We start from the raw sequence: 27,765 nt of genomic DNA on the forward strand, positions 1-27,765 counted from the left end.
TGGGCTCTGCTCCACTCCCCTAAGGGAGTTTCCCAGCAGAGGTGTCCATTTCTTCTCAGATCCATCCCAAATGCTTCACTCAACTAAAAACAAACCACTGCACAAATGTGGCAGTCTGCTCCAGCTCCATGAAAAAAGTGTTTACTCCCGCACTGCTCCCATAAGGTAGTTTCTCAGTAGAGGTGCCCATTGCTTCTCTGGTCCACTCCACTAGGGGATTTCTGATCTGCTCAGGCAAAAGAAAATCTTCACCCAAAACTCATTCAAGACATTTATTTTGGAGGGACGTATACAGGGCAGTGGCTCTGCCAGGGTAGAAAAGGGAAGCTGCCAATTGAACAAGATTCTTAGAGGTGCAGTTTTCCAGGCATATTTTCAGGGCAGGAATTGGTCAGATTTTAATCCCTGAGCATGAACAAGTTTGGAGATTGGCTGAATTTCATGCTCATGTATTGGTTGGTTTCAAGCTCAGAGACTGGTTGGTTTTGTGCTCAGTTGGTCAAGGGTAGATGTGTTTCTTTGGCTCTGATTTCAGGGACAAAGTGTTTCTTTGACTCTGGTTTTAGGGTCAGGGTATGTTTCTTTGGCTGGCCCCTTTACCCTACACATAGGGCTTCATAAATTCATAAATTCATTTTTCCCATGAGTTAGCTGGTGCAAACAATATAAAAATGGACATCAAAATGTGTGAACAGATGGTTGACACTGTCAACATTTTTATCTACACAATACTGTTGTTTAAATGATTTAAGTGTGTTGGCTAAAGATCCTACCAAATACTTTATAATAAGAAGCCCTCAGTATCTTTTTCAGGTACTCGAAGACTATTGTAATATGCAAAGGTTTTAACAGATGGCACACAAAGTTTTACTCCTGTATAATCAAAGTACAAAACTTTACCACACTGACTACATTTATAGGGTTCCACTACAGTATGCTTTTTTCTCATGATATCGAAGATTACTGGTACATGCAAAGGCTTTACCACACTGATTACATTCATAGGGTTTCTCTCCAGTATGTGTTCGTTTATGCTTTAGAAGATTACTGTAACGTGCAAAGGCTTTACCACATTGACTGCATTCATAGGGTTTATCTCCAGTATGTATTCTTCTATGTAATTTAAGACTATTGTGATTTGCAAAGGCTTTACCACATTGATTACATTCAAAGGGTTTCTCCCCAGTATGCATTCTTTTATGTATTTGAAGAGTACTATTACGTGTAAAGGCTTTACCACATTGATTACATCCATGTGGTTTCTCTCCAGTATGTGTTCTTTTATGCATTTGAAGACTACTGTGATGAGCAAAGGCTTTACCACATTGATTACATTCATAGGGTTTATCTCCAGTATGTACTCTTTTATGCATTTGAAGAGTACTCTTACATGCAAAGGCTTTATGACACTGATTACATCCATATGGCTTCTCTCCAGTATGTTTTCTTTTATGCAATTGAAGATGACTTTTATATGCTAAGGCTTTTTTACACTGATTACATTCATAAGGTTTCTCTCCAGTATGTGTTCTTTTGTGCATTCGAAGAGTACTATGCTCAGCAAAGGCTTTACCACACTGATTACATTCATAGGGTTTCTCTCCAATATGTGTTCTTTTATGTATTTGAAGATGACCGCGTTGAGTAAAGGCTTTACCACACTGGTTACATTCATAGGGTTTCTCTCCAGTATGTGTTCTTTTATGCATTTGAAGATTACTTTGATGAGCAAAGGCTTTACCACACTGAATACATTTATAAGGTTTCTCTCCAGTATGTGTTCGCTTATGCTTTTGAAGATAATTGTTAAATGCAAAGGCTTTACCACACTGATTACATTCATAAGGTTTCTCTCCAGTATGTGTTCTTTTATGCCTTTGAAGAGTACTCTGATGAGCAAAGGCTTTACCACATTGATTACATTCATAGGGTTTCTCTCCAGTATGTGTTCTTTTATGCCTTTGAAGAGTACTCTGATGAGCAAAAGCTTTACCACATTGATTACATTCATAGGGTTTCTCTCCAGTATGTGTTCTTTTATGCTTTTGAAGATGACTTTGATATGCAAAGGCTTTACCACACTGATTACATTCATAGGGTATCTCTACAGTACATATTTTTTCATGACTGTGAAGATGACTCTCAGATGCAAAGGCTTTAACACATTGAGTATATACAGGTTTCTCTCTACTTTGACTTCCATTATGCCTACAAGAATAAATGGCATGTGAAAAAGCTTTACCACATTAAACATACTGTTGAATCTTTATATCTGTATGAATTAATTTTACAAATTGATCCAACTGTAAAGAGGAATCAGATCTTAAGGTTTTATCACTGTGTTTACACGCATATTGTTCCCCTTCATTTTACCACCATTATTGCATTCATAAATTTACCTATACTGTGAGTTGTCACAGGCATCTCTGACGGAAATGGCAAAAGTCATAAAGCCAGCACAGCTGCTTGACAAAGATCCAGCAAAGCTGAAACACATGATGGCTGCTGTGCCACCTTTGGTTTTAATCTCCACCTGTTGCATACTTAGGAGACTTTTAATATTTGTACAAAATAGGGATAATGGACTGAGGAAAATTTTCATATGGATCATTTATGACTTCTCTGAGGAATGCTGATTCTAAGCTCCCACAGGACAATCCTGAACACATTACCCCCCACCTATGCTTCTAGGGAGATATCTCTATCAACTTGAAGGTCTTCCTTATGCCTTGGAGGTTGATACACATAAAGAAGCCAGAGGTCTCTTTATGAGGCTATGAGACATTCTTGAAACATCTGTCCCTGTCCTTATGCAGAAACAAGATGTTCAAAGCAAAGTAAACCTAAAAAAGTCAACAAAATTCAGTGGCCTAGAGGAGTTGGCCACAGTTCAGATTGCAAAATTCTTCTCACTATACACTCAGGCAATTACATGGCACACACACCAACAAAGTTAGATTAGCTGAAGTTATTTCTGCCCTATGTAGACACTTACTTTGACAAGCAAAGAATGGAATGGAGAGATGATATAAGAATAAAATGTCAGTCAGGCAGTGGTGGCACACACCTTTAATCCCAGCACTTGGGAGGCAGAGGCAGGCAGAGATCTGTGAGTTCAAGGCCAGCTTGGTCTACAGAGTGAGATCCAGGACAGGCTCCAAAGCTACATAGAGAAACTCTATCTCAAGAAAAAAAAAAATGAAAGGTCAGGACCTCCCTTTCTTAGAAAAGTTAGCACATGCAGAGCCACTGTGGTGTCATATGACCAAGGAACAGAATGCCAGAATTAGACATATAGACAAATTCTATTTTTGGTTGTGAGCCTAGCCTTTAACGGCTGAGCCATCTCTCCAGCCCGACAAATTCTATAAAGATATAAAATATAAACATTGTATTAAGCTAGAATTTGAATAATAACTGTAGCAGCTTTGGTTTGAGGGTATTTCTTAGGCTCTCTGACCATTAAGAGTTAATAATACACTACTTGGGACATGGCAATATTCTGGGTTGGCATGGAAATTTTTTGATCTAGTGTCCTTGAAGCAACAAGAGCTACCAGTCCAAGAATAGGCTATCATATGCCTCTACATTCTTAAGAATTGGGTCATGGGGCTGAAGAGATGGCTCAGAGGTTAAGAGCACTGACTGTTCTTCCAGAGGTCATGAGTTCAATTCCCAGCAACCACATGGTGGCTCACAACCATCTGTAATGAGACCTGGTGCCCTCTTCTGGCCTGCAGTCACATATGCTGTATACATAATAAATAAATAAATCTTTAAAAAAAGAATTGGGTCATTGGGTTGAGTAAAAATGATAACTGTTTATCAATGATGTAAAAACTTGATGGAAATGATTGGAAAAGATAACTCAGTTTATCAATGATGATTAAAAGATGTGCAAGAGTAAATGATTTTGTATATAAAGCCAGTGAGAAATACAGGTTGTCAGAGTAGAATAAGCCATATCAAAATGAGCTTCCTCTCTGTCCATCTCTCCTAAAACAAAGCTAAGAAGTATTCTGTGTCTGATTCCTACCATCTTCAGACCCTGCACTCATTCAGAGCTGGACTCCAGCAGTGAGTCATATTACATTTGCTAAGTGAACTAGCACAAAGAGAAGTATTTACACAATCTGAATGTCACAGGCCATGACATAAATACAACAGATGGCAATTAGTAATTAAAGCCAACCCACCAGATGAATAATTATCTGATGGGAAGCCCCACTTGGCAAAGACTGTTGGGGTACAGTCTGTGAATGACTGGTTGCTTCTGTCTGTAATTTTTCTCATGTACCACTACATTTCTTTCCTAAAAACAGCTATGGATATTTCTCCATTGCTTATGTGTTTATCTCATGTATATATTCCATCTACTGGGCACACACATATCTGTGGATGGTCAGGACGATGACCTCTTCTTAAACTGTACAATTTTGATGAATAGAAATAATACTAGCATATTTTTCAAAACTCAGACTGACATAGGAAAATAACAGTATTCTCAGCTACAAAGACAGTTTTTTACATATTTAGCTAATTTTAGACCTCAGAACAAATCCAAAATAGACTAGTTGCCCATGGAAATGAACTGCACAAGGACAAGTTCCCAGGTGTCTATTGCTGTACCAAGGTCAGGCATGAAATAACTTTTGTGCCAGTTTTTCACTTGCAAAAGCCTGACAGATAACATCAAGACAATTCCCTGTACAAATCCTCTCAGCAACTGACTTTCGGCAAAGACCCCTAACCTCAGTTTATGATACAAGACTCAAGGTTCAGCCAACTAATTGTTTTTTGTTTAGGTAGTGAATTTCAGTGTCACTCTCTGTTGGGGAAAGCTGACCACTTAAAGTTACATGCTTGCTTAATCACTGGCCAATCAGCATGATATCCCTGGCCTGAGAGAAAGTGTGATTTTTCTCATGTGGAATCAAAATGGCTCAGATCCTAAACATGTAACTCATATATTTTCCAGAGTTTTGTTGTAGAAGGAGATGTGCAGAGAGAGCTGTGTAGAGAGACGGAGCAGTAAGTAACTGTGTAAAGATGTGTGTAGGAAGAGATATGTAGAAAAGAGATGTAACTGTAGAGATGTGTGACTCTGTAGAAGAGAGACGTAGTGGTATAAAAAGAGATGTAACTGTGTGTAGAAATGTGTGGCTGTGTAGTAGAGAGATGTAGCTGTGTGGAGAGACATGTAGCTATATGGAGACAGATTTTTTTCAAGATTCAGTAATACAGAAAGTCACCATCAGAACACTTGTGCTTTCTTCCTAATACCCCTCAGATAGAAAAAGTCTAGCCCTCAACACATTTGTGGATTTTTTTGCATCCCCTGGTATTGCTTGGAGGCTGGCATTCCAGGCAGCAATATCCTTGTGTTCATAGGACTTTTCTGCAATGTGAGTTTGTTGATGTATTAATAGTAAAGCTGGAAAACCAATTACTTATATGTTTGAATAAAATTCAACAAGTATACTCAATGTGGGGACTGCTACATATCTTCTAATTGTTTTAAGAGAGAGGTATGTTATGTCTTTCCATATTCCTATGCCCATATGGCTTGTATTCAGAGTAATATATGATCAACCTACAAAAGGAAGAATAACAAATAAAAGACTTCCACACTTAATTCAGTTTGATTTTCTAGTCCTCATAGGTATAGGAATTAAGGTTTCTCCACAAAAACTGCCCCTTGACTCTTGACTCTAATTTCCCCTCTCACTCAACCAAGCACAGTCACAACAAAGATACCTTTTGTAATATTAGTATGAAATAAATGGGTTGACAGTTCTACAGCATAGCTCTCATTGTGCTATGATTCAAATGGTGATATCTGTTAAGGCATTATTTCCTTGTCTTCTTTCTTTAAAAAAAAAATGCCTTGCAAGTACAATTTGCCTACCTGAAATTGAGGTATATGGTTTTGTGAGAATTTAATAATCAACAATGCACTTTAAGCTGTGCTTATTTATATTGTTGCTTTTGTTTAAAACTTCCAGGACATATTACAATTTCTTCAGAGGCACATTTGTATCAGCTAGCACATGAAAATTACCTTTGATGTCCTCTAGAACTTTGACAATGTTCTTTAATATTAGGGTCTTCCCAACTGTATCCTAAAATAAGATACCAGAAAATGTATGTTATATTATTGAAAACTGAGCAAAATTTAAGTTACTCTCTTCAGTGAACCTTAGAACCATGACTGATTAATTCACCTCATTCTTCTTCTTTCTCAATCAAATTACAGAGCAAAAGCAATAATCAAAGAACACTTGTCCTCTTATTTTAAAATGTGAAGGAAGATTCAGTCTTACCTATAGTAGTGAGGTTCATGTAGGTCTCCAGCATCACATCTTTGTAGAGATTCTTCTGGGAAAGACCCAGCAAAGTCCACTCTTCCCAAGTGAAATCAACATGCACATCATCATAGGTCACTGCATTCTAAAACATCCCACACATGTGTACAACAGAAAGCATGATACTGACAACATAGTAAATGTATACTTCTTTGACAGTATAGTCATATAATTCTGGTGCTCCCCACACTTATTCCATGACATAGACATTATAATGTTACCAATAAATCACTTTAGAAGGAAACTGAATAGGAGGATCACCTCTGTCATTTCTGTACACTTTGAATGGGATATCACCTTGAAAGAGAAATGCCTATTAGTAAACAGAGAGATAAGTAAACAGATTAACAGTACAGAGTACATATGAGAGAAATTGTATGAACAATTACTAACTACAGAAAAGAAAAATAAGATATGCAAACTGGGTGTATTGGCTCATACTTTTAACCCCAGCACTCAGAAGGAAGAGACAGGTATATTTGTCTCTGAGTGAAATGCCAACCTAGTCTATGCAGCCAGGTCCAGAACAGCCAGAAGTACATATTAAGACCTGTCTCCCATGTAAAAAGCAGTCAAACTAACAAAAACAATAGAAAGAACGCAGAATTTTTGACTGAAGTGCCTAAAAAGAAGTATGCATTTATTCCAATTCTGTATTCATCTTCAAGAAACCTGAAGTGCCCCATTTTATACTGTAAGATCAACAACATTTTACTAAAAGATTTTACATGTTTAAACAGTTACAAATGGATAGATGAAAACATTAGCAATATAAATGTTGATCATAAATAATCAACACAGGGCAGAAGAGATGACTCAGTAGTAAAGAGCTCTTGCTGGTCTTGCATATAGGTGGGCTCAATTGCCAATACTTAAATGAGGGATCACAACTATCCATTATTCCAAGTTCAGGGTTCTGAGACCATCTTTTGAATACTGTAAGGTGATCAACAGGTACCCACATGGTGCATGTCCATGCATACAAGTAAATTACTGATATTCACTTTTTAAAAAATGAAAACAAACACAATGGGTAGGAAGAAGGTCATGCACCTATAATCCAATGACTCAGAAGGCTCAGGCAGTATTAACGTCATGAATACATGCCATCCTGGGAAACAGAATGATAACCTCTGCCAATTTTTAAAATTTAAGATATGGGTGAAGCTCAGTACAACAGCATATGCTTGACATGTACAAAAACCTACATCCCAGGCCCATCACCCAATAATATAAAAAACAGAAAAAGCCAGTATTGTTGGCCCATCTTTAATCCCAGGACTTGGGAGCCAGACTCAGGGGGATCTCTGAGTTCAAGGCCAGCCTGGTGTACAGAGCTACTTTCAGGAAAACCAGGGCAATTCAGTAAAACCTTGTCTTCAAAAACAAACAAAAAAATAAAAACAGCAGGCTACCAAACTGTCTTAGCATGGAATAGCAATTGCTTCTATTGTGTTTTATGTGATTTAGAGATAGATAATGGTATTGAAGCTTTGACAGTAAAAGAAGGAAGCTGGCTGATTAGTTTCGACCACAACACAATAGATACAAAGAACAGGAAATAGGTTAAGGCTATAGAGATTCATATCACACCACCAGTGAGGAATTTCATCCCCAAAGGTTCCTCCTACTAAAGGTTTCACAAGCAATCACAAGAAAGACACACATTCAATACACCAAGGAGAGACACATGTTCAAATACATCATCCTACCTGAGAGGTTTTTTATTCAACCAACTACATTCTGACTCAGGCTCATGGTCATCCATGAAGAAAATGCATTTAGTCACTTCAATTATACTCATAGTCTGCAACAGCCCTTATACCAATGTTACACAACTACCCATAATTCTATGTGTATAGAAACTAACACAGACTTCACAACTCCCACAAAATTAACTCAAAGTGACCCTTAAACTGTTATGTTTCTGATCCTCCAGCTACTGATATTTCTTCCAAACAGAGAGGCTCCAAGCTATAGAGCTTTCTTGGAAAATGGAGGTAATCTCATGCTATGGCTCTGCAAACTTTCATGTCCCCTTGTGGTTTTAGGCAAACCAAGCCCCACTGATGCCTAATCATCAAATGGTATAGAATAATTTAATGTCTACTTCCTACCACATGGGTTATGGCACATGATGTGGAATCTTCTCTATCTACTTGCCTATCAACATGTAAACCTGTAATACCTCTGTAGCTCAGAAACTTATTTTCTCCCCTGGAATTGAACTTCCCTGAATCAAGTCGAGATTGGTATCAGAAATCCTAAATCATTCTAATCACATCTTCCAGTCTCCCAGAGCACTTCCTGTTCCCCTTCCAAAGCACACAGTCCTTTGTGTACAAATTCCAATATACACTGATTGTCCAGTACAGCCAACCCTTTGCTTCATAGCTAGGAAGACTTGCAGTCAAACACAGGTCACATTCAAACAGTAACTGTTGTTACTGTGTAACTGTTGTTAAAGAAAAACAGCCATGAATTAGAAAACAATGAGTGGTCAATGGTAGGGCTTGTAGACAGGAAAGAGACTGTGGGCATGACATAGTCACAATTGCAGAGAATTATTTTGAAAAGTTGAAACAGAATTGATGGCCATGTATTCTAGAGACTAAGGATTTGTATGGGAGCAAACCAAAGATTACTCACATCTTTTTCCCCCTGGGGCTATACATCTTAAACAAGAAAATTGGCAGCCCTGTTAGGTAGGGCCACACTATTTTATCAGATCTTCTATATTAGTTGAACTTATGTAAGTACAGTAATTTGATTTCATAATGAGGTTAGCCCTTTATTAAGATTATTAAATGCTCTGGTCTATGGACCCAGAGAAATTGCCAGTCAGGACATTTATGATCACCTAAAGTTGATTACATGACTCCACATTGTTAATCACAAATACTATTGAAGCAAATAAGCTCTCACTCTCCTTCCTGCTCCTACCTTTCTGCACTGTCACTACATCAGCTTCAAAGTTGTCAGTAAACTCAATTCTTGCACCGGTTCCTCTTCATTTCTATGTCCCCCCCCCCCAAAAGTCAGGGAGACTTGGGGATTAGTCATTGACTAGTCAAGGCCAAGCCTAATCTTCCCAGCACTGTACAGCAGAGGCAGGGTTAGGTGTTCAATGCAATTCTCAATTACATAGTATGAGTCAAGCCTATGTTACAGGAGACATTGCTCTACACAGAAATCAATAATCAACAGCTCTTGAGAGAAAAGGAATGAAACAATTAATGATCTAGAAACATTAGTGAACAGAGACAAATAGATAAGAGTAGTAATGCACTTAAAGGTTAAAAACAATACCAATATGTGATGTTTTAAAATGATAAAAATATTGCATTTTTAAGATACAGAACTTAGTTATATTAACTTTGAAAAAGAGTAGGACCTTCTCTAAAGGGAATGTCATTAATAAGAGATAGACTGATTTTGCCCATATGCACTTGTTGGCTGCTGTAACCTGACACACAGAGTTATAGTTAATGGCCTTTTAATCAAACCTGAGCTGACATAACTGTGTCAAGCAGGATTGAACATATCTGCATAGAAAGTTGCCTAATAGAAATTTCAATATCCTTTGATACTGAATTCTCCCCAGGTGCCTGCCCTGAGGAGATTTCTGCCAAGGTCCAGAACAGAAATGACAAGTGGCTAGGATTCTAATCTGAGGGATATGAAATGAATCTAAGCACACTGAGTTCTTTAGTCCATTTACTTTATTCTTCTAAGTAAATTTTATCTACAGTTTCTTTTCTGTTCTCATACTTAGCTCCTCTCGGTGCCTTCTGCTCTCAGTCTCTTCTACTGTTCTCTCATATCTATCTAGTTCTTTCCATCTCTGTCCTCGTCTTTGTTCTTCTAAATCAATTCTCCCATTGCTATGGGGGAACCAGTATGTATACACAGGCAGTAATTCTTTGGCAAAGCAATGCGAGGCTTGAAGTTTTCAGGATTGCAGAGAGGGGTGATAAGATCCCACATAGAGCAGTAATTGTCAGCTTCCAATTACAACCCAAATGGGGGGGAGTGACTAAAGGGGAATTCTCTGGTAGGGTCGACTAAAGGCTAAGATCAATTAGAAAATTCTAAAAAGTAATTTATGTACTCAAGCTATCATCTAGCAGTGGCTAGGTAGAATGTTAGGGGTCAATAAGTCACTAGAAGAGTAAAATTATCTTTAGTGCTGCTTTCTCCCACTCATCCTGGCTGAAGCTGCTTCTTGATAGGGAGGGGGACATATGCTCAGTGGCTAAGCAACCTACCCTACATCAGAGCATGTAACATTTGGTTAGTAAAGGCACTTTCTGCTCTGAGAAATTGTCAAGGAAATCTTGACAAGGAATAGCACCTGGGGAGATAAAAAGTGGGGAGAATAAAAATATTAATTTGCATAAGAAACAAAGCTTGGCACCAATCGCCTGCCTGGCCTTGTCAGAAATCTCCTTAGGTCAGAGAGAAATAACTGCCTTAACTCAGTAACTAGCAAGTGGCTAAAAATATCATGCCAGGAATGTGAGCAATAAACCTCTTAAGTTAGAGTCTTGTCTAAATAACCCAGGGTGAAGATAAGGAGTTGAAGATTTAATTGCAAGTGGTTATTTTCTTCCATCTGTAGGTGAGATTAGCAAATGTTTATCTATGTGCAGTTTTGTTCTTGGAAAAAGGTATCATTGCTGAAATACTTTTGTTTGGAGAATGGACAATGAAAAAATAAACACAGCTGGGTAGAGTTATCCAATTACCCCAAATGTGTAAAGAGAGTTGTGCCCAAGACTGAGATGCAATCATGAGATTACATGTACACATAACATGGAAATACACAGTAAATGGGGAGAATCATAGTTGTTATTGCACAAGAAGTTTACAAGAAAAAGCTAATTCACTCAAAAGTCAGCAATCCCATAACACCTTGCATGATGGTTTGCTCTAATAGAACCCTTAGTTCTGATAGTTTGACCTTCTGAACTCTAGTTGTCACTGTCGTATACTCCCATGGTCTTTTTGCTACCAGTGACTCTCAATACTTTGGTGCAAGTTGACCTTCCCAAATTATACACCAACCAGTCTGGTCTATCTTCATTTACAAGACATCAATTTGTACATGCTGGGAAATTACAAAATCACTCCCTGTAGCTAGAGTTTTCCTGCCTTGCCCACAGTTAGGACAAATCTCTGTCACCTGCCAGTCCCACAGCTGCTCAGGCCCAACCAAGTAAACACAGAGACTTATATTGCTTACAAACTGTATGGCCATGGCAGGCTTCTTGCTAACTGTTCTTATAACTTAAATTAATCCATTTTCATAAATCTATACCTTGCCACGTGGCTTGTGGCTTACCAGTGTCTTCACATGCGGCTTGTCATAGTGGCGGCTTGCAGTTTCTCTGACTCAGCCTTCCTCTTCCCAGAATTATTCTCCTCCTTGTCCCACCTATACTTCCTCCTGCCTATACTTCCTCCTGCCTGGCCACTGGCCAATCAGTGTTTTATTTATTGACCAATCAGAGCAACAGATTTGACATACAGACCATCCCACAGCAACTCCCCCTGCTACAATCAGGTCCTTTTTCATAATGGAGACTCCAGCAGTTGATTGTCTATCCTGTTTGCCCATGCAGTAGACACAATAACCTATTCCTTCTATTCTGGTTTGTTCCACATGCAAATCATTTTCCTTTTACTGCAATGGATATTCAATTGCATGACTCAAATGGATAGTTTTGAAACTCTGAGGTGGTACAATTATTTAAGATTTTGTGAGTGTAATATAGAGGATAGCAAGGTCACTGCCCTGGAGAGCAACAGACTGGAACCAAGACCACTTGTATCAACATAAGAGAGCTTGTTCCAAACATTTTTATAAAATACAGGAAGTGCAGGTGTTCTAGAATATGCCTTCCCACATATTTAAGGGATTAATAAAGAAAAATCTCTTTAATGATAGCATGTATCCATCTCTGGCTAGTGCTGAAAGAGGAGCCAGCCTAGAAGAGATTTTGCATTCCACATATGCTGTCATCCTTGTGTCTTTCAGGTTCAGGCTCCAGATTACATTTTGAACAATTTAAATAGGTACAGAAGACTGCAAGTCTAGCCACTACACAGCAAAGATATTCCCAGAATTATTTCTTAAGTACACCAGACCTGAAAAAGCAGGACCTTCTTCAGTGACAGAATCCTGAGGTGGAGGTGTCAGAGGATGAGAAAGATAGGAAAAGTATAAAGTAGAAAAGATAAAAGGTAGGTTGTGGGGGGGTCTTGCATAAGCTATGTCTCATGCGTATGCTTCTTAAGAAGAATAGCGCCAGGCAGTGGTGGCACATGCCTTTAATCCTAGCACTCGGGAGGCAGAGGCAGGTGAGTTCAAGGCCAGCCTGGTCTACAGAGCTAGTCCAGGACAGGCTCCAAAGCTACAGAGAAACCCTGTCTCGAAAAACCAAAAAGAAAAAGAAGAAGAAGAATAAGAAGAATAGCATCTTGTATACTACTTCCAGGGGGGAAATGGTGAACTACTATGAAGTCAGCAGAAAGTATCATATAATGGAACAAACTCAGGAGGAGGCTAATCAAACAATGCTGCATAAGGGGAACACAGGGTTTCTCAAGAACATTGTAGCTAGAGTTTTCCTGCCTTGCCCACAGTCAGAACAAATCTCCGTCACCCGCCAGTCCCACAGCCACTCAGACCCAACCAAGTAAGCACAGAGACTTATATTGCTTACAAACTGTATGGCCGTGGCAGGCTTCTTGCTAACTGTTCTTATAGCTTAAATTAATCCATTTCTATAAATCTATACCTTGCCATATGGCTCGTGGCTTACCGGCATCTTCACATACTGCTTGTCATGGCGGTGGCTAGCAGTGACTCCTTCCGCCTTCCTGTTCTTTCTTTTCTCCTCTCTGTTAGTCCCACCTATACTTCCTGCCCGGCCACTGGCCAATCAGTGTTTTATTTATTGACCAATCAGAGTAATTTAACATACAGACCATCCCACAGAAGAACATTACTAAGCCCACAGTGGCATTGAGACTGATAACCATAGCCCCATGTGGTAAGAAGAATTGGGTTCTTAGGATCTGAAACAACCCCTGGGCCCACCTCACAAACATATTCCTGGTTTTAGAGAAATAATTCTTTTTTATTCTTAAAACATCAGGCCCTTAAGGGTAGCTCCCAGGGCCTAGGTCTCCTGCTGTTTGTGGCTTTGCCAAGCACATTCCTTCTCCCTGTGTAAGGGCCTAAAGGGAAAGTCTTGTTGATCAGGCTAGCCCTTAACACAATGTTTTCCTTTTCAAATAGTTGTCACCTTGCCCATCTATGCTTCTCTCATAAAGAAAACTGAACCTTTATGGCACACCAGGCCTGAAGGTTCAACCCGGTAATGCTCCCTTGAGCAGCTTGTCAGAGGCCTATTCTTTGATATGGGGATGGGTCTAGTGGCTGGTTGTAAATCAGAAGTATCTCCTTTATTTGGAGCCATATGTCTGGACAAGCCTGGAGAACAAATGTGTATCCTAGCATACTAATCTCTTATAGGCCTCACTAGCATATATGTATCTTTGGGGTATTTTAGAGGCAACCCTCCTTTAGCTGAATTCTCCTTTCTGTGACTTACTATCTCCTAAGCATTGGGAAATCCTTTATATCACCAAGTCAATTCTTCTACATCATAATTAGAATGCTACCCAACATAAAAGATGCCATTTACAATATCTACAAAATTAAATACAAATGGATCTTTCACCTAAATGTTAAATGTGAGGTGCAGAACTTCTAGAAAATAATATAGAAACTAGGCCTCTCCAAATTTGGCAACCTGCTTCTGAAGGGGGAAAATCAGTAGCCCCCTTGAGCATTGGCCCCCACCTCGAGGTATCTGTTGACAGGTGACTGAATTCAGTTGGCCAGAGTCTGAACTCATGTGGAAATAAAGCTGGAACAATGAATCTAAATGTATATCATGGACCCAGTAAAACAAGATATAGGAAGTAAAAAATTTATGTCTCTAAAGATGTCCTGCATCCTGTCAGCCATTAGTAATTTCATGCTTATAGTTCAGCCAATAACTTCAAAGAACTACCTCACCCCTAGCTCCCTCATCCAATCCTAGGACACTAAGATATGTAACCCACTACTTGTAAACTTTTTCCTATATAAACACCTTGTAATAAGTGCTCAGGGCCTTCCTCCTTCACTCACTGTAACAGAATGTCAAACGAGATCCCTGCCTGGGCTTGGCTTGAATAAAGAAACCTTTTGTCTTTGCATCAGAAGTTGACTCCTTGGTTGTCTTGTTGGGGGACTCAACTCACCATGTCAAGGCATCCCAGATCACTCATGCTCCCCACTCAGCTCCCTGCAGCAGTACTCACAGAACAGCACATAAAACCACTGAAGCCTACTCTGCTACAAAGCCAAGCCTGCATCCTGGCCCCAGCAAGAGCCCTGAACCACTTCTGACTGACAGGTCAGACTGGAGGCCTTGATTGGCTACTGAAGACTGAGTGGCAAGAGAACTTCCCTTAGGATTGCACTGTACTTAAAGACACAGCACAGTGATTCCTTGGCCCTGCCATCCACTCCAGACCCAGATTTTCCCAAATCTACACAGATAAGCATTTCAACAGCACTTGCCTTGGCTACAATAGCTGACCCTGCTATCTTCCTGCTCTCCATAGGCACTTCCCATTCTTCCTCTGGCACACAATGTAGCTAGCTTGTACAGCCCATTACACAATGTGGAGTAGAATGATTCCTCTCTCCCCCAGAAGGGTGCCCAAAATGTTAGCAATTAAGAGTGATTTTAGGACAAAAAAAAGATGTTTGTTCAGTGGCTCCATGCTGAGGTCAGGTGAACTGAAGGTACTTTATATCTGACTATCCCAGGGACTTCAGACAACCACAGGAGAAAAGCAGGAACCAGATCACAAACAATATGATGGGTCTTTCTTCCATTTGAAGGCTCTATTGCTTTAGGAGTTTTCTTTTGAAATTCACTTCAATCTCTTGACAATTTAACAATAATAAAAAGCGTAGACTTCAAAATAAGTTACTTAGAATACTTAGAAATGGAACAAAGAAGAATGCTTTTTTGGGCACTGTTGTTAGCTACACATCTTACTCAGTGGACAGGTGAAAACTACACAGCAGTATTAGTCAAGGTTCTCTGCTTGAACAGAACTGATAGAATAAATCTCTGTATGTATTTAGTAAGTGGATTTATTAGAATGTCTCACAGGCTGTGGTCCAGCCAGTCCAACATTGGCTGTTTACCTGTGGAAAGTTGAAGAATTCAAAAGTTCTTCAATTCATGAGGCTAGATGTCTCAGATGGTAGTCAGTATATACCAGAATTCCTAAGAACTGGGCTCTAAAGATGATAAAGGAATGACCTTCCCAGCCACAGCCAGGGCAATCAGCCAAAGAGAGTTTCCTTCTTCAATATTCTTTATATATGTAGTCTGCCACCAGAAGCTCTGACTCAGATTAAAGGTAGATATTATTACCTCAAAAGTTCAAGATCAATGAAGCGTTTTTCCCATTTCAAAACCTTTTATTAAGTAAAATCCCTCGCAGGTATAACCAATTGTTTGTGTATTGGTTAATTCCAGAGGTAGTCAGTTTGACTACCAAGAATAACCATCACAACAGCCAAGATGGAAGAAATAAGAAAAATGTCTTGCCTGCAGGAGGCAAGGAGAACATGGGAGTTATTTCCAAATCAATGTTTTTCCTAAACAAAAAAAGCATGGGGATTTTACTTAGGGAGTCTGAACATATTCATGTAGAATTCTCCCACTTCTTAAACATACTCAGTTAACAAATCCACTTCTGAATATGATCACAATGTAAAAGCAGTGACATTTTTATGAACAAAGTCAGGAGCAAATGTGGTACACTTAATGTTACCACACACCAGAGACAAATATTGCTGCTTTTAATTAACACACAGAAGTTGAACTCATTCTCTTGAAAAATGTTTAAGTATCTATACAATGACCTAGAGGAAATGTGATGAGAGGACAATAATAGCAAAATTATGTTATAAGTAATAATTTTAAAACAAACAGCTTGATTCTCATAACATTAAGGATATTTGTAAGCACATATAATGAGTACACAAATAAGAAAACCTAGAAGCAATCTACATGATTGTATATTGTAGAACTGAATGAAAGTTATGCTGGACTGCATTAAGTCCTAGGATGGCAGGCAAACCTATGTATGCTTAAGATTTAAGGATAGACAGGCAAGACCATCTGAGTCAGATCCTTAGACACACATGCAAATTAGCCCTGACAAATTAATAAAATAAAAATATGAGAGCTGAGAGTTGCCTCAGACAATAAAGGGCATTGAAACCAAGGATAAAGCCTAGTTTGACCCATAAGACCCATATGTCAGAAGGAAACAAAATCCCTATAGTTGTCCTCTGGCCTCCACAAAAGCACTGTGGAATCTGTGTGTGTGCAAACAGTAGAACATTGAACACATGTGTTTCCATTAACAGACAAGTAGTGTGCTTTTGTTATTTCATTCCCCTAATGATAGGATACTTTCTGGTGCCCTATTGACACTACTCCTAGCTCTGCTAATTTACACTTAATCATTCTTATTAACTCTCTTGACTTAAATGGCTCTTCTGAATCTTATTCCCTCTCTAACACTTGAATCAGCGCACTTAAGTTCCAAATTTCATCTTGCCCTCTAGAAACAAAAACCAGTCATATTAATGAACTCCTAGACATTTTTACTTCTCACTATTCCTAAACTTTAATTTTCCTTTTTATTTTGCATGTGTATTCATATGAAGGTGCACATGTGTGTATGGGGTGCAATGTTCATGAGAGGACAACTTTGGGTGTCATTCCTCAGGTGTTATCCTGAGATTTGATTTAGGAATAAAGATAAAAATGTATGATAGCTTATAACATGAATCTTAAAGGTTCTTATTAATCAAAACAAACCCGGGAGCCAGATATTGGGATGAATGCTGAAAGGTCAGAGAAACAGAACAAGCCACAGCTTCCTCACCTCATCAATTCCTCAACTGATCCTGTTTCCTCAGACTAGAAGCCTCTGAGTCCTCATCTGAATGGCTCTCAGCTGAACTGCTGCTAAAAGCCTAAAAGCTTAACCAGGCTCTAGTTCCTGGTCCTCATGCCTTATATACCTTTCTGCCATCACTTCCTGGGATTAAAGGCGTGTGTCACCATGCCTGGCAGTTTCCAGTGTGGCTTTGAACTCACAGAAATCCAGACAGATCACTGCCTTTGGAATGCTAGGATTAAAGGTGTGTGTGCCACCATTTTCTGGCCTCTATATCTAGTGGCTGTTCTGTTCTCTGACCCCAGATAAGTTCATTAGTATTCACAATATATTGGGGAACACAATATCACCACAATAGCTGGAGAAGATCCCACCCATATCCAAAGCATCCTTCTCTGCTTTGTATCTGTGAACAAAATGATCAAGCTTGGTTAAAAGCCAAATTTAAGACAAAAATACTAGATGCTTTTTTTTTTTTTTTTTTTTTTTTTTTTTGGTTTTTCGAGACAGGGTTTCTCTGTGTAGCTTTGCGCCTTTCCTGGGACTCACTTGGTAGCCCAGGCTGGCCTCGAACTCACAGAGATCCGCCTGGCTCTGCCTCCCGAGTGCTGGGATTAAAGGCGTGCGCCACCACCGCCCGGCCTTACTAGATGCTTTTATAACCAAATATTCCAAAGTTTTGGGATGAGGACCAAATTATTTGAAAAGAGTAATGCTAAAAGATAAATGAATTGTGAGGGTTTAGTTTGTTACTTTATTTGATTTTATTTTCAGATGGTGTTTCATTATATAGCCCAGGCTGGCTCTTTACTCATGGTCCTTGTCCTGGTTAGCTTTTCCTCAACATGACATAAGCTAGGATTATTTGGGAAGAGGACCTTGAATTTTAAGGTGTTTTCTTGATTAATGATTTATGAGGGAGGGCACAGCACACTGTGGAGCTATACTATTCTTGTGCAGGTGGTACTGCAGTGTATAAGAAAGCAAACAGAATTTTTAGATGTCTGCTTCTTTTCTAATGAGAGAGAGAGAAAGGGTGTAGATTTGGATGGGAGGGGAGCACCTCGGAGGAATTGAGGATGGGGAACTGATAATCAAAATATATTGTATGAAAATCTATTTTCAATTAAAAAAGGCAAGGGCTTTCCCTTTAATGGTGCTAAAATCCCTGAAAATCCTTACTTTTTCTTCACCACTGGACTGCCATCTGAAACTACCTAGTGCTATTTTTCTCAACAAAATAGAGACTTTTTATTTCTGTCTACCTGTTTTTTTTTTCACTGTAGACCTGAATGAATCAACAGTAATAACCATCCAACAGAAGCAATATATTTTGTCTAAGAAATCAGCCCATTACTTTGTAATTCTGCCCACTTTCTCTGGACATGGACAGAATAAGAAAGATTTGGGGCCAAAATATCACACAAATGAACTTTAGCTAAATCTTTCAAGAAGTCTTCTAAGCACCTCCCCTTACTTACCAGGCCAAGATCACCTGATAAGGCCAGGAGGAATGAAGCCAGGCTTGGATGAGGGTGGGGTGGGGGGTGGATCAAGATGAGGCTATGACTGTTATGACTGTTTTATTGAGAGCAATCAGAATTTTTATATCTTTATCAGAAACAGAACATAATGGCAGTTTCCAGGATCAATACATTTGTAGTTGCCAGGATACAATGAAGCTTGCAAGCTATACCAAATACACATTAATGTCTAAGACCAATTGCCCTGTTAAGTTTCCATGCTGCCTTGACTACTAAGGGATCATACAGGAAAACACAAATCAGCCTGAATGCTTCACTGCCCGAGGGAGTATGTCAGTCTGTCAGGAACTGGAAAACACATTGTGCCCCAGGAGCCAAGGACTTTAACATGAAAAACCTATGACACATGTCTCTCAAGGAAGGTAGGCCAGGCCAATTCCATGGTTCCCTGCAGAGCCTATTGCCCAGTAAAATCCTATGACCTTAACCTCCACTATCTGCCATTACTCTCAGCATTCCCATCTTCCAGGACCTACAAGAACAGCCAATTAAGCTCTGTGTCTAGCTTTCTATGGCTTTTGACATCTTAAGACCTGATATCTTCAACATTTTTCCAAAAGTCAACATTCCCAAGTCCTTTGCAGCAACAAAATCACTTTTGAGGTACCAATTTTATTACAACTTTCTTCTCTGTTGCTGTGACTAAATTATCTAACCAAAAGCAACTAAGGTAATGAACAGGTTTATTTGGTTGATACCCCTAGGTCACAGACCCTCTTTGTGGGAGCTTAGGATAGAAACTCAATCTAATAACTGAAGGCAAAACATGTGGAATCATGTTTCCTGGCTCTCTCTTTTGCTTTATCACTGTCTTATACTCAGCTAGCTCTCTTATCTAGCCCAGGCCCACTTGCTCAGAGATACTGCCAACTCAGTGGAAGAGCCTTCCCACATCAAACAAAATCAGCACAATCTCTCTTTGACACAGTAACCAGATATTCTGATCTAGGCACACCCTCAGTTGATGTTCCCTCAGATGACTGTAGGCTATGTCATGTTGACAGCTGTAGCTAATTAGGAAAAAGAGACAATAATATACAGGAAAGTTTTAAAGATCCAAAGCCAATGTATTAATCATATCATGCACTTAAGCAGCAAAAACACAAACATGAAGATAGCAACAACTGGAAAACACAGATGTACCAGAAAATGGGAAGAGGCAAGCCTCTAGCATCAAGAAGAGAAAACTAAAATTGTCTCTCCACAGAAACTTCCCAAACCAACAAAAACTCAAGGAACTCATAACGTAAGAAATTTTCTGAATACAAAATTGGTGAAGGTCCATCATTTTCCAGAAAATGAACAATATAATTAGCTTACAATTAGTAAAATCAACAATATAGATGGCACCACTGGCAAAACAAGAAACAAAGACAGACCTACAAATATATATTATGGTCCCTTAAACAAGAATGACAAGATTCAAATCAAAATCAAACTCCAAGAAATCACTGATCAGCACTCATCCTTCACACTCTTGTTCTCTCCTTTACCAATATGAGAAAATGGGTTGGGCGAGGAGGGCTGTTCCATCAAAATTGGAGAGATTCACTTGAAGCTTTCTGATGTTTTAACTTTGTAGAAAATAGTTTTGGCTGTTGTTTTAATCTTAGATGGTCTTTTAATAAAAAGCCCAGAGCCAGGTATTGGGGTGAAAGCTGAAAGATCAGAGAAGCAGAGCAAGCCACAGCCAACGTCACCTCGCCAATTCCTCAGCCAATCCTGTTTTCACGAATCCTCTGACTGAAATCCTCTGAGTCCTCACCCAAAAGGGTCTCAGCTGAACTGCCTTTGTCCTGTCTCCTCATACCTTATATACCTTTCTCTGCCCTTTAATCATGGGATTAAAGGTGTGTGTGCTTCCCTTACTGGAATTAAAGGTGTGTGCCACCATTGCCTGACTCTGTTTCAAGTGTAACCTTGAACTCACAGAGATCCAGACAGACCTCTGCCTCCTGAGTGATAGGATTAAGGGTGTGTGCCACCACTGTCTGGCCTCTATGTCTAATCTAGTGGCTGGCTAGGTCCTCTGATCCTCAGGCAAGCTTTATTAGGGTACGCAATATATCACCACATTTGACTACTAAAAGAATCTCATTCTCTTATGATAAAGAAAAGGGTATCTGTTAGGATAACTTAGACATCATTTTGTTTCCTGTGATTGATGATTGATTCTCTGTAAGTCTGCATCAGAGTGAGGAAATAAAATTTTTTTTAAAAAAATGCAAGATAACAGATTTTTAAGGAATTGGTATACACCTAAAGCAACTTATTTTATTCTAATTGTTTTATAAGTCAAAAGCACTTTTGAAAACAATTTTGTTGCTTTTTGTTTTGCATATATTTGTACATGAGAGAGAATGCTATACAGGTGACATACAAAAGAGGGTGTCAGATCCCCTGGATCTGGAATAGCAGAGAGTTATGAGCCTCCCAACTTGACTGCAGATATCTGAACTCAGGCCATGACCAAAAAGAATATGTGCTAAGCCACCTGCCAAGACCCGTAATACCTTTTATCCAATAAAACAAAAGACTTTCACAGATTAACAACAACAAGAACCAAACCTAAATAAAGAAGTAAAGAAATGATCCTTGGGAACATGATACATCAAAATTAAGATGTTCTGTATGGTAAATTTGTACCATAAAATGAATACCATCCAATGACAGTGCCCAACAATTTATAACAGGAAAGCTAATTACAAAGCTACATTCACAGTGGAGACATTCAGAATTCTCAATGTGAATGTAAAAAAATAGTACACAGATTGATATAATATGACTTCTATACTTACCACAAAGACACAACAATCAAGAATGTGTACAGTATTTGTGAAAGAATAAAGGAGAGAGAGAGAGAGAGAGAGAGAGAGAGAGAGAGAGAGAGAGAGAGAGAGAGAGAGAGAGAAGAATAAAGGCAGGAAAATATAGTCAACCTTTAATCAAAAGACCAAAGGAAACTTCACCAGGAAAAGTGTAATCTTGACCAATGTTACTCAGCTACCTATGATTCTATGTGTATAGGAATTAAATGAACACAGACTTCACAACTTTCACAAAATTAACTTTAAGTGACCCTTAAACTGTTGTTTCTGACCCTCCAGCTACTGCCATTTCTTTCAAAGACAGAAGCCCCATGATCTAGAGCTCTCTCTACAAATGGAGGTGATCTCTTGCTATGGTTCTGCAGCCCCTTACGTCTCCTTGTGGTTTCAGGTAAATGCAGCTCCACTGAACCCAATCCCAAAATTTCATAGAATAATTTAAAATCTGCTTTCTTGCTGCCAACCGTAGAAATATGAAGGAGTTCAGCTGATACTGACAAAGCTATTACTTAGAAAAAGTTATGGACTTTTCCAGAGGAAAACCAAGACTTAAGGAGTCTTGGTGATATTAGCTTTTGGATATATTAGCTGTATCCTGCAATGAATTTCTTGTGTTCTATTGGAGTTTCCCCATTCGACTTTTCCTTCAAGAATTTATAACGGTATGATTGATCACTAATTGGGCACAACTCTCCTTATACATTTGGGGTAATTGGATGGCTGTCCCCAGTCATGTTTACTTTTTCATTAACATAAATCTGGCCAGAGCCATTCTCCAGACAAAAGTATTTCAGCAAAGATACCTTTTTCCAAGAACAAAACTGCACATAGATAAACATTAGCTCATCTCACAGATAAGAGAAAATAACCACTAGCAATTAAATTCTCAACTCTTTACCTTCACCCCGGGTTATTTAGACAAGACCCTAACTTAAGAGATTTACTGCTCACATTCCTGGGATGATGTTTTAGCCATTTGCCAGTTACTGAGTTAAAGCAATGACTTCCCCTGACCCAAGGAGACTGCCTACAAGGCCAGGCAGGCGATAGGTGCCAAGCTTCTTTCTTGTACAAATTAAGTTTTAAATCCTCCTCAGCCAGGTGCTATTCCTAGATTTTCTCCTCCACAATTACTCTGAGCTTTTACTAACCAAATGCTACATGCTCTGACTTAGGTTGTCTAGCAACCTGGCATACTCCCCCTCCCTATCAGAAAGCAGCTGCAGCCAGGATGAGAAAGTGGGTGTGTTGAGGGGAAGTGGTACCAAAGACAGTTTACTTTCTTGTGACTTATTGACCCCTAACATTCTACCTAGCTATTTCTAGATTATAGTTTGAGTAAATAAATTCCCTAATTGATTTTAGCCTTTAGTTGACCTTACCAGAACTCCCCTTTAGTCGCTCCCCTTTTGGATTGTAATTGGAAACTGACAATTATTGCTTTATGTGTGGATCCTTATCACCTCTCTCAGTGACCCTGAAAACTTCAAATCTCACAATGCATTGTAAAAGAATGACTGTTCATGTATATATACTGGTTCCCCCCCACACACACACACACAGCAATAGTAGAATTGACTTAGAAGAGTAAAGTGAATGGACTAACAAGCTCAGTGTGCTTAGATTCATTGAACATCCCTCAGATTAGTATCCTTCGCTGCTTGTAGCATCTGTTCTGAACCCTGATAGAAATCTCTTCAAGGCAGGCACTTGGGGGGAATTTGGTACTTTCTGCCACATGGTTTATGGCGCTAGATGTATATTCTGCCCTATCACCTGCCCAACACCATGCACACCTGAGAAATCTCTGCAGATCAGAAACTCCTTTTGTCCCCTAGAATTAAACTTGACTGAATCACACCATTGTGGCTGGTAGTAGCAGAAATTTAAAAGCCTTCTAATCATGTATTGTTGAAAAGTAAGCCACATCACATCTTTCTACCACTTTCTAAACTATTTGTAACATTTATAAGACAAACCTGAAAGTGGAATGCAATATTCAGAACTTGTAGAAACCAGACCTTCAGTTTTCCAATCTGTCTTCCCACTGCACACCAAAAGCAGTGCCCATGTATGCACACTGGACAGTGACACTACAAGCATCACATCCTCCTCTGCCAGGGCTGCTGAGTCCCCCCTTCCCCAGGATATCCATACACAGGGAGGCTCAGAGGACAAGGGCCACTACCCAGGTCACTACATGAACCAACAGAACCACAGTCTGGCTCATGGTCCATCAAATCCCAGCAGAAATGAAAGCTCAGCAGACCTGCTCTGAACACCCTACACTCACCATGGCATGGTTTGTGGTCTTCTTTACAACTCCCTACAGCAGAAGCAGAGGAGAATCCTGGAAAGAACTCACAAGTTACTTGCCACTAGTACTCCTGAATGCCAAAGACTCCCCAGAATCCCTCATTGGTTAGGGCCACCCAGCTAGACCTCAGAATATTAGCAGCTCCCCTACTGGGTGATCAGAGATCAAATGACTCAGACAGCACAGTCCTTCCAGCTCTGTCCTTCCAGCCCAACAGAAAAGGCTCTAGTCTGTAACATTTGTATTTTAGTAGACATTCTTCCACTCTCCTAGAGCACATCCTGTTCCTCATCCAAAGCACAGGGTCCTTTGTGTGCACATTCCATTATAAACTCAATGTCCAGTGCAGCCAACCCATTGCCTCATAGCTGGGAAATCATGCAGACAAACACAGGGCTTAACTGAAAGCCTTGCTTGAGCAGGCAAGTCCTTAACACAACAGTCTTTTACTTATCAAATAGTTGTCACCTGGTTTCATAATACCCATCTGACAGAATTATGTTTTTCTCAAGAAGAAAACTGGAACTTTATGGCACACCAGTCCTTAAGGTTGGTTGTGACCCTATAATGCCTCCTTTAGCAGCCTGTCCTTTGATATGGGGATAGGTCTAGTGGCTAGTTTTAAATCAGGGGTGGCTTCTTTGTATGGTTTGGAGCCAAATGTTTGGACAATCCTGGTGAACAAATGTGTATCCTAACATCCTAATCTCTAACAGGGCTGGTTAGCATACACTTATCTTTTGAATGTTTTAGAAGCAGTCCTCCCTCAGCTGAATTCTACTTTGTGAGACATTATCTCCTAAGCATTGGTAAATCCTTTATATCACCAATTCTACTCTTCTACGTCATGGCATATTGAAAGGACCAAGCAGATGCCATAACAGGCTGCTCAGTTTTCTCTCAGAGATCCGGCCTCAATTTCAGTTTCCTGAGACTTGAGCAAGCAGTTTCTGGGAGGGCCATGAACAAAAGACATAGTCCTTGCAGTAGCTCCCTTTCTGCACGTACTCTGACTGCTCAAAGTTCAGACAGATGTTTACTGTCTAGGACCCCTCACCAACTTAGAGTTATGTGCATGAGTCAAGGACAGAGCCTGGACTACTGAGCCAGGCCCCACAGTCAGTACGTGCTTGGCCAGCCAGCCCCCATGGCAGCTCAAGGACAAAGCCTGGGACTTGTGCTGGACTGCCCCCAAAGTGATAATTGTAACCACCAACCAGTAAATTCAAAGGTTACATACCCTCACCCAATTTAAAGAGAACTGAGATAAAAATAAACCAATCTGAGTTGCACCAGTGCAAGACCCCCCTGAAGGGCTTGTGGTTTTTACCTTTAAAAAGCTAGCCACACAAAGAAGAGCAACTCCTCCCCGGCTCACTCTATTGGGTGTAGGAATGAGTTCCCTGTCTAGACTTGTATCTACAGAATAAATCTTGTTGTTGCATTCTGGACATCCAAGGTCTTCGGTGGTCTCTTTGGGGTCACAATCTGGGCATAATAATATTAGTGGAGTGCTACCCAACACCTGAGATGCCCTTTACAACTTCCACAAAATTAACTATAAATGAATCTTACACGTAAAGGTTAAATGCAAATTGTTTTACTCTAGAAGATACTGGAGAAACTAGGACTCTCCAAGTTTCAAAACCTGCTTTCCATGGATGCACCAAAAGCATGTTTAAGTTCACTATAAAGATGTTTCTACACACAGCTCCCTGCTTCCAATGTGCTGAGCAGATTCAGCCCACACAGCAAAGTTACTCAGAGGCCTGCCCCTGGGTTCAGGGAGTTGCAAAGACTGCATGGGATCTCACAGGACAGGGAATCTGGCTGCAAGTTCCCACCCAGATTTGGGGAGGACCCACCACACTGGCTCCTGCACCTCCCCATCTGCTCCTACCCATTTGGGGCCAGCAGCCCCTCACTTACCATGTCGTGGTTTCCCAACTTGTCCAAGCTCTGTGCTCAGCTCCTTGCAGCAGCAATGGTAGAACAGCACACAAACCCACCTGCGCCAGCTCCTCTTCAAAGCCAAGTCTGAAGCCCGGCCCCCGGAAGAGCCCTGCACCACATCTGACTGGCGGGTCACCTACAGGGCCTGATTGGCTAGTGAGGCCTGAGTGACAAGAGCACCTCCCATAGAGTTACAGTGTACTTAAAGACACAGCACAATGGTTCCTGACTCTGACTTCCACCACAAAGACCTTTTCCAGATCAACAGAGATACGCATTTCAATAGTACTTGCCCCTGGCTCCAATAGCAGCAGGCCCTGCCATCTTCCTGCACTCCATAAGCACGTCCCCTTTTTCCTCCTGGGCACAATGTAGCTAACTAGCTAGTTTGCACAGCCCACTATACTATGCTATGATTCCCTGTCCCAAAGGTGGAAGGGTGCCCAGAATATTAACAATTAAAAAGAGATTTAAGGACACAAAAGGAAATGTTTGTTCTGTGGTTTCACATTGAGATCAGATGAACTGCAGGTACTTTTTAACTGGTTGTCACAGGGTCTTCATACAACCAGGAAAGAAAAGCAGGAACCAGATCTCAAACAAGATAATAGGTCTTTCTCCAATCAGAAGGCTGGATGGATGGCTCCATTGCTTTAGGAGTTTTATTCCTGAAATTCAGAGCAAACTCTTGGCAAATGAATAATAATAAAAAGAGTAGGCTTCATAAAAGTTGAGTACTTAGAGAATAATGGAGCTAGGAAAATGTCTTTACGAGCACTACTGTTAGCCAACATGTCTTCCTCAGTGAGCAAGTTAAAAACAAAAACAAAAACAAAAACCAGCTGCATTATTTAAGGTTCTCTACATGAACAAGACTGGTAGAATGAGTCTCTCCATATATGTAGAAAGTGGATTTATTATAATGTCTCACAAGCTGTGGTACTGTTGTGCCCAGATCGTAACCCCTGGAGAGACCACCAAGGATGAGCATACCAGAATGCAAAAGCAAGGTTTATCTGTTACAAGTCATGACAGGGAACTCATCTCAAGCCATCTCAAGTGAGGCAGGGAAGAGTTACTCTTTCTTGGGGAAGTTAGTTTTTATAGGCAAAACCCATAAAATTTCTTAGAGGGGAGGGGGTTAGTACGGGTCCATCCTTGATTGATCCAGTTTTTCCCGGGCCTGGACTTTATCTTATCCTGGCTTATCTGTTAGCCCTGTCAGGAGTTTTACAACTCATCTCTGGGGTCTGGTCATGTTATCTCTGGAGAGGGGCATCTTGTGGCTAATTGGTTACCATCTGACATCCTGACTTTGTTCTTTTGAGTTCCTGGGGCTGGCACCATCATTTCTGGGGACTTGAAACTAGCCTGGGTCTATCTATATTGAGATATCTTTGTCTAAGGCCCCCTTTTTGAGACAATAGAGTGAGGGTCTTGTTGTGCCTAGATCACATCCCCAAAGCTGCCACTGGAGACTTTAGGTACAGAATGTAAAAGTAAGGTGTATTCTAAGTTTACAAGCCTCCAGGGAGGCTCTTTCAAAACTCTCACTCACAGCAGGGAGGTTGGAAGGAGCACTCCCCTTTCTTTGTGAGGCTAGTTCTTTTTTTTTTTTTTTTTTGGTTTTTCGAGACAGGGTTTCTCTGTGTAGCTTTGCGCCTTTCCTGGAACTCACTTGGTAGCCCAGGCTGGCCTCGAAC

General features: G+C 40.1%; 1 protein-coding gene across 1 annotated transcript; it reads right to left on the bottom strand.

The window, feature by feature from the left end:
- Positions 1-258: 258 nt before the first annotated feature.
- Positions 259-27,765, bottom strand: LOC102910706 (uncharacterized). Its single transcript, XM_042261321.2, is given in 5 exon segments — positions 259-946; positions 948-2,208; positions 6,062-6,122; positions 6,324-6,450; positions 26,039-27,765. Coding segments are annotated over 5 exon segments (1,617 nt in total). The 5' UTR covers positions 26,042-27,765; the 3' UTR covers positions 259-781.

Source organism: Peromyscus maniculatus, chromosome 15 (genome assembly GCF_049852395.1).
Source record: "Peromyscus maniculatus bairdii isolate BWxNUB_F1_BW_parent chromosome 15, HU_Pman_BW_mat_3.1, whole genome shotgun sequence".
NCBI classification, from domain to species: domain Eukaryota; kingdom Metazoa; phylum Chordata; class Mammalia; order Rodentia; family Cricetidae; genus Peromyscus; species Peromyscus maniculatus.